Here is a 16,378-nt window from a genome sequence, read left to right as displayed (position 1 = left end):
AGGGAAAACATGCCACATAAACAATGCATCTTTGTATCACACTAAAGTGTCATAAAAGAGAACACTGGGCATTAAGTTAGGTTTATGTTATACAATTGTATAAATAAAAAAGGGAAATAGCCTCCCTGATTTACTACTGTTACTGTTAGTCTGTGCAACGCAAACAAAACTATCCGTGGCTATAACCTCTCTACAGATTACCGGCTTATAAGGATATTAACTTTAACGTTACATGACTGTTTTAGTCAAATGTGTAAACGCCTGGGTGCAGTACTACTAAAAGTCGCTAAGCGTCGCCATTGACAAAGCAAGCCTGTGTCTCCATAGCGACGGCCATTGAGACATGTAAACAATCCCAGCTGGGCGACACGATCCCCATTCATACTTCACGTGCAGTACTGTAACACAGCTGTGTCAAGCCTAGCTTAACTTCCGAGATTTCCAAATGGACCAAGAACAGCTTCGGCAGCTCGGGGAGCAGAGGGAGTCCTGGTGCACGGTGGATTCCAACGCTCTGCGGATTTGGTGTCGCCCGGAGAGGAAACATGCACAGCAGGCCTTCAGGAGCGATGTTTTCAGGTAACGCGTTACGCATAACAACAGACATGTATCAGCCGTTTCCAATGCGCCAGTGCTTTTGAAGACAGAAATCATGCATGAACTACATAAGTTAGTCAGTTATTTAGTCGGTTAACGATAGTCTCTACCACACCAGGCCTAGGACGCTGAGCTGGTGGAAATAGAAATTGGACAACAGACAGATAACTGTTGCCAGCGGAGTTTAATAATAGTCGGCAAGTGGGTATGGCTCGCGACTACAGGGGGAATGTTATTTCCCTGCGTACTGGCCAGTTATTCACTCCTTTTGGCCCACTATTATAATTTTTCCCGAATCACACGATCCATACCCGATAGAAAGGCCCGGTGGCGGCTAGGCAAATTATGTTCACGGGAAGAGAGCTCCGCTTGATGCCGTCGTTATGTTTACGTGTTTGCCGCTAACGTTACATGTGCAAAACAAACCGATAAAACTACGGCAAAGACCAAAGTGAGCTTGTTGCCACGAAATGCAAAGCACTCACCAGGGGCATACAAGAACAATGAGACGAATTTTTATCAGTTAAAATGTTTCCATCTCCCTGGCCACAATAAATCATCATTTTTTAACAAAGGAATAATAAAGTTGATGTTATTCCTACTGGCTGGCAAAATACACCAGATGATTATGATTATGATTATTACTACACACATTGTATCCAAGGAGCAGCACGCGATGTAGATGACTACATTTAGCTGGAACATGCCACGAATATGGAATCTCAAACTTGTGGCATCTTTTAATAAAGAAAGCCCGTATATATAACGTTATCATCATGAAATTCTCAAAATCAATTGAATGCATCATCTGCATCTAAATTATGCTTTATTATCTAATTCCATTGTAATTTTTTAAATCACCAGACAATAACAATCCTAAAATGTTCACTTTGTCCCTATTCTACAGCCCTAACAGGAACGAGGAGTCTGAGCCTAGATGCACCTTCATGGTCAATGCCCCAACCCACCGAGAACGCAGACACTTTCCAGAGAAACGTAAGGACATCAGACTTCAGGGTTCTATTTCTATTTCTTCTTTATGGTGTTGGATGGGAAAGTCCTTTCTTGATTGCGTCCTTTTCCTTTGGCAATGCTAGCATCAGTCTCTTTGTACCTGTAGCTTAGTTCTAGAACATTTTCTTTTCTTTTTTGACAATTCTCTGGATGCATATTTGGGGGGCGTTTTGTAGAGCTGATAGTTCTAGAATGTGCTCTGTTGCACAGTTCCAACTTAGTTTGAATAGTTTTGCAGGGCAGAATATGTACCTCATTTGAATTTTTATATTGTAGGACAGTAAATGTAAAACAATGAGAGGTAATGGATATTCAAAACAGGAGGTAGCTGTTGAACTGTGTTTGATGTTTGCTGCATTCTGCAGGCCAACTCTAGAACATGAGGTTCCTGGATTTCCTTTGAAAGTCCAGTAGCTAAAGAAGGTAATTGACATGGCCAGAGCCACTACAGCTACTCAGGCAACCTTACCCTGATGCCTTATTGTGCTTGAGCTGACACAACTGACCCCTCAACTTTATGCTGGGAAGACCTGGCCTCCTCAGGTGTTACAGAACTACAACTATAAATAATTTGTCTTGTGTTCTGGAAACATGGTCCCACTGTTCTCTTTTTCTGTCCACTGCAGAGGGAACCCAGCTGAAAATCTAGATGGATTGGATAATGTTTCATTGCAAAGCTGGTGACATGGGAGCTGCAACAACTACATCACACAGCCATGACTTGGGACCAACACTTGAATGGGAGTTTCCCAGCAAAAAGTTATATCACACTTTACACTGTCAAGTGATACAAAACTGTTTGTACTACTAGCATACACTCTTGAAAAGTAGTCACTTCTGTAACAGCGGTTGACAAAACATATTGTACATTTTAAGTTTTCTTCTTTACTTTGCGAGATAACCTCTGATGAATAAGTATTATAATCTCTGAAGGAAGACAGCACAATATACACAAATGTATGTTATTACTCCACAGAGATTGTTGCAAAATTCATATTTTGTTTGAGTTTCCTTAATGTATGACAGTGAGATTTTTAGATACAGCATGATGAGAAACTGTATAAGCTTAGTAGTAGAAGGTAGACTGAAGGCACATTAGTTCCTAGGAATACTAAACATCAGCCACAAGTATACAATCATGCACTTGATCATTTTGTATTTATTTGTTTCTAAAAAGTACAACTGGATGGTACATATATATATTGTACATGCAGCCAAGATATTTCAAGAGATAAATTGCTACAAGAACCATAAATAATAGTACAAATAATAAAATTTTTCTCAATCACCACATGTGAGTTTCTTCTTTATATACTGAGATAAGCTGGGAAATGTCCTCTGGGGCAATCCATGGGATCTGCTACCAAGGCGCTTTGATGAAAGCTCCTTTGATGAAAGCTCCTTGCTGTTATTAAATCTTGAATGGATCCAGTTTATTTTTGGAGACGTTCCAATTTATATGAATATAAAACATAGAAGCTCATGTACACAGACTATCAAACATTTTAAAGAACATTGCACATGTATGGACAAACTTTAGCCCGTAACATCGACTCTCATAATTCCATGGGTGCCACAATACCACCACAACAAAAGCATTGTTATAAAGGTCTTCTCAAATTTTGTCCTGAGCGCCTAAATATCTGAAGCATATACAGGAATACTGCTGTTGCATCGGTACATCTCTTTTAATCACACTGAATTCATGTTTTTCCTCGTGTGGCGGTATTATGGCATCCTGTGGAATTATGACTATGAGAGTTGATGTTACCTCCTCCTCTTCCAAAGCTGCCCTCTCCTGTCATCTCCTCCCCAACCTCAGCTGCACTTTCAGAGTCTTGGGTACATGTCTGATGGTCAGAGACACCCGCGTGGCTCGTGTTAACGTGTCCCCCACAGCCGCACCCCCACAAGATGCCAGGTTCGTAACCCTGTCCGTGATGGAGTCTGCGGACCGCTCGGCGATGCCGTGCAGGAAGTGATGGTACAGGTCCTCCTGCAGGACCAGGAGGCTGCGGGGCTCCAGGAGGAACGACATGGTGTACCGTTCATCACAGGGGGCTGCTGATGCCTCAATGTTAGCCTGGGAAAATATAATTCTCTTTATAAAATACTGTAAATGAAGAAATTTGTTTTCGCATTGCAAATTTACCACGAACTTAAAGCCACCGCGAACATTTTTCCATGGCAGTAAAAGACTACAGTGCATGGTACTACATGTACCAGGAACTTAAAACCACAGCGAACAGTCTTTTTACCCGCTACTGCAAAATTAAATCCCTGCGAACTTAAATGCATCTACAGTTCTGTAGAGTTTTTCCTATTTCTATTTTCATAAAGCTGACAAGCTCTCATCACTTGACCATTACATTTGTATCTATACTCTCATACTTTCATCTTTTCTGGCTCTTCCACAAATGCAGACTGACCTGTTCTGTGCTCCCAGCATCCCCCTCTCCACCAGGGAGGGGCTTGTAGAAGTCCAGCAGCGTGTGGGACCCCAGGTTGACAGTGGTGATGGTAGGGTAGAACAATGGACCATCCTCATGTGGCTGTGAACATACAATCAAGGCACCACTACTGTACATGTAACGTTATATAGAGTTCTGAGTGCTAGGACTGAACTACTGCTGGATTTTTCTGCCCAATTTAATGCAAACTGTTTCAAGGCAAGCTACCAACCTGCAACCATTGAATGATTGAAACTATATTGACATTGTATCTGTACATATAAAAGTGTATCAAAAACTTGCGACTGACAGAAATGCCAGAATTGAAAAACAGATCATTTGAATACCATTCTTAGCCCTTCCCATTTCCCCTTTTCAGCATATTCCTTCTTACCATGCACAAGTTAGCACTTGTATTCAAAACCGTACCATGATGCCCTGTCCCTGTTGGTACTCATTCACCAGCACATGGTTGGGCATCTTGTCCTGGAACACACCTAAGGAGTGGATACGGTCTGCACACATCTGCAGCCACTTAGGGAGGAAAGATGGAGTACGGTTAGCACGGCTTCATTGAAAGATAGGTAAGGTAAGTACATGTAAAAGGCAGAAACTAGTTGACAGAATCAATCATTTGACCAGGGTTGTAGCCAGCCTAAAATCATTTTCTGTCCCCTTGATTTTGAATCCTAACGAGCGCCCAAGGCATGAGACGTTGTGCCAAAAGCGCCATGTTCCTCGGGGGTCCTGGGGCATGCTCCCCCCGAAAATTTTGAAATCGAGACCCTCTGAAACGCTATTTCCTGCATTTTGAGGTGTAAACTTTGCTGATAGACTAAGTTCTTCAACGGTATCTGTTTTTTTTGTATCTTTACATATCGATTTTTGTCCGTCACAGAGGACAGAATGGGCAAAATTATTTTTTAGGATGGAAGGACGGGTCCTGGCTACAATCCTGCATTTAATACTGTAATACCGCAAACAACGTGTTGACTTGGCTGCGCCTGAGCACGACAGAAATCGCCCAGCAGGAAGACAAAACACCATTTCAGCTCTGACTGACAGTTATGGTGAGCCTGTTCCAGACAGACTTCAGGCACTACAGTGACACAGTCAGGTTCAACACTGCCCTTGTCTCGCCTTAAAAGACTTTCTCAGGGGACATCTTAATCTGGGAGACGGATCTCTTAAAAGGCTGTGGCTCAAGATCCTGCGAGGGAGAATCCCATGTCTCAGGTGGGTTTACAGACATAAGAGAGACATTAGAAAGCTTCTTGTCTGTTGGATGTATCACATGATTTATATCTAATACCCTCTAGCATGAGAGGAGATCAATCTGTAAAGATGAGCCAGGAATGATAACCATGTCTTATGATAACTCTGGTTGCCTAATGGTGAACATTACTTTCCAGGGTTCAATGCACTAGTGCCAGTCAACAGTGAGTTATGCTAGACTCTGTTCAGATCCATACATACAAGAAGCAGACATTCTGTACCTCCACATTCGCCTGAATCTGGACATGCCAGATATCCCACAGCACATATATCATCTTTGGTTCTCCAGCTCTTTTGAATCCATGTCTATCAAGTTCTTTCAATTCTGTATCAACATGAATGTTCCAAGCAAAAAATATGAGATTCGTGCAGCACGGACTTCTCCAGAGTGGGCGTTTGCGGGCATTCGCTAAAAAGACCATGCGGGTGTTCCATGACTTTACTGTAAATGACCCTAACTCTACATTTGAGGTCATTTAATAATAATAAACCCCATCATATCTTCTATCTCCATCAAAGATTTTCAGGTAATGTTCCTTTGTAACTTATCCTAATCCAACAGCTTTGAAATACAGGTGTGATGGTGTTTGTTTTTTCATTCCTGATAATAATAACAACATTACCTCTAAATGGTCTGATGTTACTATGCTGAGTTGGAATCTCAGATGGACAAAGACATATAGCCATTGGTGTAACGGATGAGCTGAAGGCATCTTTTGAGTCTTAATTGTCTCTGTGGTCTACTGGTAATACTAAATGAAAGTGCTAAGGCAATGACAACCAGAAGTGTAATACATGTAGGTGATAATAGGCATAATACATGTGTAGGTCTGTTTTTATTTGCTTAAAAATGTAAATATCAATAAAACAATTCTGTAACATTAATGCCCTTTAGTCATTGGCAGATGTTTGAGAATATGGACGGGGAAGAATTTATGGCAAAGCTTCAGTTCTTCCAACATGTGTGATCCTGAACACCGCTGTATAAATACACACCTGCCTGAGGTCAACTCGGGTCACAGTCTGACACCCAGACAGGTAAGACAAATGAGCTGAGGTCAAAAGTCAGAGTGCAGGACAATCTGCTGTTATTGTAAAGTAAAGTGCAGGCTGAGGGGAGCTCTTCCTGTACTGGATGTCTTCAAGCTACAGCAAAGAGTACATTTACATCAGGTAAGCCGTAAGACAGAGTAAGCATTTGGTTTCTTTATCATAATTAGGGCCTGTACAATTTTGTTAGTTGGATCTTATGCCTTGTATCATGCTCACGCCACGAATATCGGTAGGCAAGTTGGGTTTGGGCCTGGAAGGTCTAAAATACCTCAAGTTGAAGTTGACTATCCAGTAACTATTCTACTTTGCATATCTAAGGTCTAAACAGGTTCATCATCACTTATTTTTTAGATGAACTAAAAATGAAATATGCCGCTCCAATAAGTTGATACTATTAATTTGATGTGCCTAAAATCATAATAGTTTGACTGGTAGTAAGTTACATGCTGCATGTATATATACAACCTTCAAAATGTGCTGCTCTTGTGTTTGAAATTAAAATGTTCAAACCAAGAAAATGTCAGTGTAACAACTAAATGTTATCAAAAATAGATGGATCGTCTACATTTTCTGCATAATAAATTATGTATGTTTTTTTTTTGTTAACAGTAGACACAGCATAGTACACCTCCAATGTCATAATATTTACGCAGAGAGCTGGAGACTAGTAGAATGACCTGTGACAGACATGACCCAGAAGTTATACAGAAAATGTACACTTCTTTTCACAGCAGACCGTCTTGTGCAACCTGTCTCCTGTATACTGTTTGTACATACGACTGCAGATAAGTGCAGACAAACTAGATTTCTGTGATTGAGCTTTCACATACTTCGGCATATACATGTAAGACATGGGTGTCTGTTTTTTTGTGACTGAGTGAGCTTTTACATACTTTGACATATAAGACATGTGAAAATGTAGCCATGGGAAGTTATTGACTCCATTGCAATGTCTGACAGCTGCCAGGCAACCCTGGTTCTGGTATGCTGACTCCACCTGAGTTGTAATAAGCCAGTAATGTTTTATTCTACTTTATTGATACTACATGTATAGGTTTAAAAAATTTCAATCCATTTTCGCAATCAGCTGGGACCTTGACCTTGACACGTTAGGAATATGTGCAATGAATCGATATTACAATGCTACATACAGAACTACCTCAAGGTCACAGCACATCCTCTGTATAGATTTGCATTTCAAAGCTTCAATAATATACCTGGCTACTGCTTCATTATCCTGATACTAAAGTCTCAGCAGCATGCCAGTGTTCACATCACCTTGGGCCATCCTTTAGAGTGGGATTTCTGGCTGGTGTGTGATAAGTAGCTTTATGGCACCGAGTGAGCACTTGATATTCTAATACATACCAACCCTGGTGACTGATAAGGTGAGTTGCTGTAACTCTTGCACAGCAAACTCCAGAATTCAAAGTGAACTTTGATAAGAATGTTAACCAGAAATAATGTTTCATCATTTCCATCGGTGAATTTTTCTCTGCCTATCCCATTACATTAAATCATAACAAATGGACTTGAACACCATGCAAAGAGCTGCATTATGCTGCAATCAGCTATGAATACAGTAGTTGTTTAATGACACACATGGTAAAAGATGGCAGGGAAAAATTATGCATTCTGTTCTTTTACTATTTGTTAATCAATGGTGTATCAAAAAAGTTACTGGGTGTTTTATTGTCAGCGTGACTGTTCTCAGCTTAATGGAGCCCCTCCTTGTAGAAGACTGGAAGGGCTGTTATATATGGTCGTGATTTTACCAGACAGAGATATTAAAGCAAAAATGCAGGAAATTGGAAAGTTTTCTCCACTTCAAATATACTGTAGTTCCTGACAGTTTGACTAAGTACTCACCTCAGGCAGCTTCTCTACCACCATACCCTGTGGGAAGGAGATAAATCAAGTCAGTCCATGGTACCTACTGTAGCATTTGAATCTCATCTCATACTGTAGCATTTGCATCTAATCTCATAAAACCACCTCGTTCAATTTGCTCACATTGGTAGTTTCGTTCAGTGGTTATAGCCAAGGACCAAGCATTATGACGCCATGTACACCTCAGGGCGGATCATTAACCCTTAATTAAAAGCATTTGATGATTGTTTGCTTTTCAAAAGAACATTCTTTGCAAGCCCTAGTGCAAAGTTCCAAACTCACTGCAATGTTCATTAGGATGTAACGACTGGTGCAGTAACCATATAATCTGATTACTTGTTGGGAAGAATCAAGAGCTAAAAGTATTGCTTTTAACGGTTCAATGTTCAATCAGACAAGTGTACATTTTGTGCAAATGTCCAGGTTATTATACAATAATGTTATTATGGTTACGTGTAATTTCATAGTTTCTAATTTTGATGACATTGGTGTTATAAACTCTTTTGATATTTCTACCAAATGTTTAATTACATTGCCAACAGAAAAGGACTGAGTGAAACACAGATGTGGACATATAACACCAGGTTATTTTAGGGTGATGTCCTCAGACTGGAGATGAAGAGCAGGTCTCCCTGCATGACAGACCACATGGACTCATTAGGACCAATTTAGAACATGACATCTTGATAGAATTGACATAGGCCACTTAAAACATGGTCTTCCACAACACTCAAAACTTCAGCTCTGATATGAAACATATTCTGTCCTGCAAATGTCCTCATTAGACAGGGCTCAAATATATACTGTAAATGTAGTTATTAATAAGTTCGCGGGGATTTAATTTCGCGGTAGCGGGAAAGGGGACTTTTCTCGGTGGATTTAAGTTCGTGGTAACACCATAGACTGCAGTCTAATACCATAATAGAAAAATGTTCTCGGTGGTTTTAAGTTCGCGGTGAAGTGGTCACCGCGAAAACCTTGAACATTAATCCACTGCGAATATTTCTGCATTTACAGTCACTGGCTATTTGCATTTGCAATAGTGTTACAGGCAGCAGGAGGCCTCTAGAATTCTTCCAACATTAGGATTGGTATCCAAAAGAAAAGAGCAGGAAACAAGTTGATGCTGCTGAACATGCTTTATTTCAAGACTAGAGAATAAGCAGAGTATACTGACATTTTGTGCCAAACGTATTATTGGTACTTGTCTGACAAATTCAGTACTTCTGGCACAGTACAGTTCTAGGTGCCAAACTGCTAATTTTTAGCTAACTTACTTAGCACCCTAAGTGCTACAAAATTAGTCTTCCAAAATCTTTTGGTCGTGAAAAGGTATTGAGCCTCAGAACAGCATCAAATTATTACAATGTTAAATTTTCAAGAACATTTAACATATAAAAATGACCAACCTTTGGATGAGGTAACCCACCTACAAGAAAGGCAAAGAACACAAGAAACATCAAGTGCTGTCTGATGTTTTTTTTTTCTCATTTGTGTTGATATAGTACATAAATACAGTGATATACAACACTGTGCCTGAAGATATGTGATGGTATAGGTTTTCATAAATTTCACAATCTTTTTGCATTGTGTAAAGCAGCATGAACAACCAGGTTCTTGTCACCCACAATTATTTCACTGTGAATCAATGGAACAATTTTACAAGAAAAGTCCTTTTCATGATATGAAAATGTTTTGACAAGTTTCTTACCCCAGTTCTGCAAGCGACGGTTGGATAGTTGTGTCCACTTGGGCTTAGGTGCTGCATACACCTGTTGGATGATGTTACATTGTATTTTTTTTTATATCATGAAAATTATATAAATATAGTTTTCCACCCTCATCAAAAGACAGTGAGATCAAACTTTTAAAGGAAAACAAGGTAAATTAAATTTAAAGCAGTATGATTGATATTGTAAATATTCAAATCCATGGCGAGTTTCAACAACAAATATTCATTCCTACTCCATACAAATGCAGATCAAATTAAACTTACTCAAGAATAGGAAACCTGTGCATACAACGTTGTATAGGTTTCATCTGCACTTCTTTCTGAACAGACTAGAATTCTGGAAGCCATTTTTACCAAGGAAAGGTAGGGTCTAATTAGATGTACCCTTGCAGTGCAGTCATTACAAAGGTCTCTCTGAGGCACGATCTATACACAGTTTTTCCCGATATCGGCAAGCCTACAACCTCTCGACGACAGCTTTTTTTCATCGTCTAGATGGAACTGCAATATCGCCATAAAGATATCGGGAAAATTTCTCCCGAAAGTCCGGACCATTCGCCCAATAGCTTAGCAGGGGTCCCCGATAGCTTGGCAGGGGTCCCCGACAGCTTCCGCGCGTGTGTAGATGTGTCCCGACTTTGGGAGGGCTCATTAGCATATAACGCGGGCTCATTAGGCTATATAGCTGTTTATGACTGCAAGCGCCACGGGTGTCCCGTGGCCAACGTTCCAGATCCCTCCCGACATCTCCACAGATATCAGCAAAAACTGTGTATAGATTGGGCCTTACAGTGGACTGCAATGCTGTACAATAAGGACCAAATGGTTTGCTTCAGAACTAGAAGGAATTCTGAGGTAGACAGATGAACTCTGGGACACTGAGCCAACCCACACCTCTGTCATTATGTCAGTGTGATAAGGCAACCCCATTCACTAAGAACCTTCCACACATGGTATCCCTTCAGCAGTTGTCTGCCTACCCAATTACAACAGGGAGTCTGTGTCACTAATTATAAGGTAGAAGGGTCCTACTTTTCAGACCCACCATCCATGCAGACCCTCTTTCTCAAAACGAATGAAGGATGAACAAAAGTCATCTTCTTTTCTATTACAAATTCATCAATTAAACATTTTCATTGATCAAGAATATGTGAAATGTGCAACTGACGTACTGGAAAAATACATTGTGTGTTCTGTATTATGCATTATGCCTTAATAACCAGGAAGTAAATATTGTGACTTGACTATTTCTTAGTGGAAACAACAAACTGTTCACAACAGTTGTTTGTGCTGTTTTTATGTGACAGATTTTAAAGGTGTACATCAGGAATATGAAATTTGTTTTGATTGAACACTTTTAAGATGTTTCAAGAACAAATGCCTTTTTACATACACCCAATAATGAATATATGAATAATAAAATATGCCTGTGATCTACCTTTGCTATAAAATCATTTGCTATGAAATATCTCATTTCCAATACCAAGTCTGTATTCTTTTAATTTGCCAAATTGCCTTGTTTGTGTTTTTTTCTGCAATCCCAAAAATATTTCCGATGTGTATTTTCAAGGGGTTAAAATGTCTTAATCTCCTTGTTATTTAAATTACAGGATGAGGTGCTTATGTTAATCAGATCTATCAAATCGTAGTCGATTGTGTCATTCAACTCTTTTGATACTTGATTTAACAGGCACATAAATCCCATTTGAACCTATTGCCATGTATTTGATCATCGATAAGCCAGCTACCTAGCCTGGGTACCATCCGGAAAGTAGTTTGCTCGACATTTATTATACACAGTTGCTTCTCTGCTATTCTGGCTGGGAACCTTGACATCTCTAATGTCCGGAATTGTCCAAATTTTAGACGAGGGCACTGGTTGGTCCCTACACATTAGCGTATAAAGGAATGGCTTAAAGCGCTTGCTCTAACAGGCGTTCCAACACCCAAAATGCCCTCCGTCTGCTTGTGGAAGGCATGTCATCATCGAACGAGTGCTCTAAAACCCATTCCTTAGAAAATTCGCTTATTAACTGACATCTCCACCAAAAGGTTTGAATGCGCAGGTCTCCAGACGGGTAACTTAGAAGCGAACATACGAGTGAACTACTATCCGGATGGTTCCCAGAATACCAGCTACCACCTCCACGGCTCCAGCTACATATCATCAATTGAAGTTCACACTTTCTAATGCAACAAATAACCTTGGCCAGCAGGTAGCTTTCCTCTTCCTCTGTTAGAAAGTCTGGAATGTAGTATGCCGTTTGAGGTACCTGAAATAAACAAAGCAGGAACATATATAAACTGTTCAATATGAGACTTGATAAAATAAAAGACTGTTTGGATTATCAGGTTAACACCTTTTGAAAAGTCGGACTGTTAGATAGAAGAATGGAGACCCGTGACAGTATGGTAAAGTAACAGTTGTAGCAGTGTAACCAGAGAAGGGTTCAGGTGCCACCAACTAATTAGTGTCACAGGGAAAAGGAGCATTTTAAACCTGTCAGTCGGGTATTTCAGCCATGTTTTTAATCGTAAAATTTGATTTTGTCGATGAGCCGCCTCCTGTCGACTGGGGAACCCACAGTCCTGATATCAGAGAGGGGATGTGTTAGGAGACTCTGAGGAAACTTATACCATATAACGTTCTTGCTTATACGTTACAGCTATATCGAGAGCAGAAAGTTTTCAAAGGCATTTCCAAGGCCGTGAAGGAGCATGGATTCAGCAAGAAATTGGTTCAATTCCAATCGAAGACCAATATTCTGATGCAGAAGTATAAGATTGTGCAGAATCACAACAACCTCAGCGGGTCAGAGGTCATATTTGATTGATATTAACTTTACCAAGTTGAAGCAAACTGATTCAGAAGCATTTTGCCCGTGGGTGCGAGTTTGCATCGTGAATGCAAAATGCAAAGCATTTGCTGTCGGATGTTGAGACCAAACTGATAGAACCATTTGATTTTTTGCACCATGAAAAGTTGGCTATACACATCATGATGTCAGTTTTGTTCTGTATGAGCAAGGAGGTTAAAGGAGGGAAGGAGGTTTTTAACCTCCTAGCTCCTTGGTATAAGCAAACTATTTCCTTGGTTAGTTGGTATAAGCAGTTTGGGAAGTGATTACTAACCATCTATCTATCTATTATTTTCTAGAGTAGAGTTTTTCGCTCATGGGAAAGTCTGTCAGGTACTCACATTCTGTACCCTAAACCTTGGGAGGTCCTGAGGGTGAATCTTTGTCTCCATCCCTGTGCTCCAACTCTACTACTTCAACTCCTCTTTTGGAATGGAACCTACATCTGACCAAGTCCTTGATCTCACTGAGCATGAGAAATCAGCTGTTCAACTCCCAGCATCCCCTTCGCCAGAGGTCTCACTATACTGTCTCAAGAAAGCTGATTGGTCAATGGGTGACAAAAGTTCACCAATCACAAACCGCATAACATGTTGTCATTGGGCATTCCATAATGAGGGTATGTATGGAGGTTACATTTTATTCCATAGAATATATATTTGTCTTTATAATAAATGGAATAAAACATAACGCCATTTGCATAGAACCTTCATCATATTATTTACATTTAGTAGTTCATTTTGGTGCTATTGAAGTTACTCGGTCTTCTGAAAGCAAATTTCAGGTGTGAGTCAGAAACTAGATACCCACTGAAACGCCCACCACCTCCAGCAAGCCCGAAGGAACAGAAGTTGAGCTAGTGGCTAGGGGTTTCAGCCGTCTTAGCGGCCGAGGTGTGTTCGGGTCAAGATGATGGGTTGACTTTGTCCCGTCCCGTCGGCACGAAACTGTCTACCTCATTCTACAAACCATGGTGCCACCGCCGCCATCCAAAGCTAGAATCGGTAAGCAGTCTGCTGACGGTGTGGGTGGAGCGGCAGGGATGTTTGTACTAGTACTAAGTAGTGGCCCGGTATCACCGACGTGCATGTGTGTGTAATGTATGGCGCTCTGTCTAGACACCTCCCAGACATCACAAAACACCAACACACACGCACACAATCACATGCACCCTCGTAAACTTTTGCAGTAACAAGAATAATTCAGGATGGCAAGTACAAACGACCTCGTAAATATCTAATACCCCCTGATGTACAGTGCTCGCCGTTACGATTGCCTGCCATGCAGACTTGAGGTTTTGTTGTTGTGACACAGTTTCAGTGTTTTGGTGAATGTGATGTGTGTACATAATACCAAAGTGGTGCAGTGGGAAGGGTTCGATGAAAGAGCTGGGCTGTCTACCTGGGCTGTCTACCTGGGCTGTCTACCTGGCCTGGCTATCACGTCAGGCTACTCAGATCCCCCCATTTATAGCCCCATCATATGGGACTCAGCTGATTGACAGGCATAGTAATTGCTAATCTCCATCCTGCCAGTGACCTGAGGCTGGCCTGTCCATCTGCCATGACCACTGGCTGGGCCCTTCGGGAATGTGTCTTGTAGGACAGAAAATATCAGCTCGCACAACAAGAAAGACGAGCATAAATCACTGTAAAGCTAAAGTTGTACTGACCAAGGGGGGTATAATTACATGTACCTCCTTGATCTCTATACTAGTATGCCATATTGACATATACACTCTCGTGTATACTCTCGGTCAGGTTTCTCCCCATAATTTTTAGTATATAAGTGGAGAGACTGGCAAAAATGACCTGACGGTAAGATGACTATTTTTTGGAAAACCTAATCTTATTTTCTGACAAGTTGAGATTGTAAAGTGTAAAGATTGTGAAGTAAACACGTTTGCGATGTTTAAGTGTTTTTATGAAAATGGGATCATTTTGCAATGACAGAATGTGTCAAGTTCTCCGAGAATAATAGCAATTCCTTTAACAATAGTTAAAACTATTGTTTTGATCATCGCCCATTCACAAGTTTTTGCAGCCAATGCTGATTGGAAAAGTGACACCGCTTGGCACAACAATCTGTGAATTGTCATGAATTTTAGCAAACCCAACCAGGAAAATAGGAAGAAACACACTAAATTTAGTAACGTTAAAAGTAGTAACGTTATAGTGGTGCTGGGCCAGGAACATAATGGAGGGCCGCCCTTGTTACATCCTCTGGGGAGGACCCTGTCGGTAGTCACATAGCCTTTTAGATTGTTATCCACTGGACAATTTTTGTGTCCAGGACAGAGCCCAATCCTCTCCTTCCACTGCCAATAATCTCTCCAACTCCCTTGTACAATTGGATGGAGTGGGGAAAGTCCTGTATCACCAGCACAGCTTTTGTGACATGTCAAAGGATATGAACCCAGGACCTCTGTTTTCTAGGTCAAACATTTACACAACACAACAAGGTAGGAGTCCGAGAAGATTGGCCAGGCAAGATTTCACCACAGGGGCATATATGAACAAACAAAATACTAAGTAATTACTAGCTTGCAATTTTCAGACCAATCTAGTACATATACTAGTGATGCCATCTTGCCAAAATAACAAGAAAACCTTACCGTTATAAAATCTTTTTGCAAAATAGAATGATAAAGGAGTATCTTCTAGACTAGGTTTTATATAACATGTGAAATCAGAGTCATTTGTTACTTTGCAAATACTTCATTTTAGGAATAGTCCTGACTAACAGCTTTTAGGAATACATGTAGTCCTGCAATGCAAGACTAAACAGCTTCAAAATTAAGATCTAGGACACATCCCCATAATTATTACTACACACAGTGCTGGTACTTGTGTTCCTGCAAGGAATGCCTCCCAGACACATTCCCGAAGGGCCCAGCCAGTGGTGTACATGGACAGGCCAGCCTCAGGTCACTGGCAGGTTGGAGATTAGCAATTACTATGCCTGTCAATCAGCTGAGTGCCATATGATGAGGCTTTGAATGGGGGGATCTGAGTAGCCTGACGTGATAGCCAGGCCAGGTAGACAGCCCAGGTAGACAGCCCAGGTAGACAGCCCAGCTCTTTCATCAAACCCCAGTGGGAATAGCGGTCAAGGGTAACATAGGTTTTGACCAGAAATGGAAAACTTGTTTTTGTTTACCAATCAGACATTGCACTGTGAATGATGAGTTCAAACGTTAACGGTATCCAGAAAGTGACTAAAAACCAACTTGGTTTAGAGGTATTGTTGCCAACATCAGCAGTTGGAAGAGAAATGACTTGCGTTAGATGTGGAATGAACGGTAGTTCAACTGGTTGAGTTTACTTCAAAATTTTGAAAAGCGGTGACGTCACATGCAAACATAAGGTTCCTACGAGTTGCCGGCGGCTGAAAACAGGCTGTGTTCATGTCTTGTTTCGAAGGAGACGAATAATTTCGAATTTGGATTGGAGTTTGGTTTTAAAGTCATTGTACAGTAACGTTACAGGTATTCAGTTTTAAACTTATCG

At 40.7% G+C, this 16,378-nt stretch overlaps 3 protein-coding genes across 4 annotated transcripts in view; 2 read left to right on the top strand and 1 right to left on the bottom strand.

Annotated features, from left to right (window-relative positions):
- Window positions 1-324: 324 nt before the first annotated feature.
- LOC118416535 (protein SPATA45 homolog) lies at window positions 325-2,900 on the top strand. The gene is made up of 3 exons (XM_035821668.1): window positions 325-579; window positions 1,505-1,593; window positions 2,238-2,900. The coding sequence occupies exons 1-3, from the start codon at window positions 446-448 to the stop codon at window positions 2,258-2,260; spliced, it is 246 nt and encodes an 81-aa protein (XP_035677561.1). The 5' UTR covers window positions 325-445; the 3' UTR covers window positions 2,261-2,900.
- On the bottom strand, window positions 2,756-13,388 carry LOC118416521 (alpha-ketoglutarate-dependent dioxygenase alkB homolog 6-like). Of its 2 annotated transcripts, none has more exons than XM_035821658.1 (8): window positions 13,211-13,388; window positions 12,216-12,284; window positions 9,991-10,051; window positions 9,689-9,708; window positions 8,259-8,285; window positions 4,491-4,586; window positions 4,041-4,163; window positions 2,756-3,694 (listed from the first exon to the last, which is right to left on the bottom strand). In XM_035821658.1, the coding sequence occupies exons 1-8, from the start codon at window positions 13,259-13,261 to the stop codon at window positions 3,413-3,415; spliced, it is 729 nt and encodes a 242-aa protein (XP_035677551.1). In that variant the 5' UTR covers window positions 13,262-13,388; the 3' UTR covers window positions 2,756-3,412. The 2 variants fall into 2 exon arrangements, with proteins under 2 accessions (XP_035677551.1, XP_035677543.1); XM_035821650.1 differs by having other exon boundaries at window positions 4,491-4,595; window positions 13,211-13,387.
- A 281-nt stretch (window positions 13,389-13,669) lies between these two features.
- LOC118416511 (endoribonuclease Dicer-like) overlaps window positions 13,670-16,378 on the top strand; it is a 28,021-nt gene continuing 25,312 nt past the window's right edge. The window contains exon 1 of the mRNA XM_035821636.1: window positions 13,670-13,873. The gene's annotated coding sequence lies outside the window, so the exon portion shown is untranslated. The remainder of the gene's footprint in view (window positions 13,874-16,378) is intronic.

Source organism: Branchiostoma floridae, chromosome 1, assembly GCF_000003815.2.
Source record: "Branchiostoma floridae strain S238N-H82 chromosome 1, Bfl_VNyyK, whole genome shotgun sequence".
NCBI lineage: Eukaryota > Metazoa > Chordata > Leptocardii > Amphioxiformes > Branchiostomatidae > Branchiostoma > Branchiostoma floridae.
Note: the sequence above shows the minus strand (reverse complement) of the source record. Positions and strands in the feature narration are given on the sequence as shown.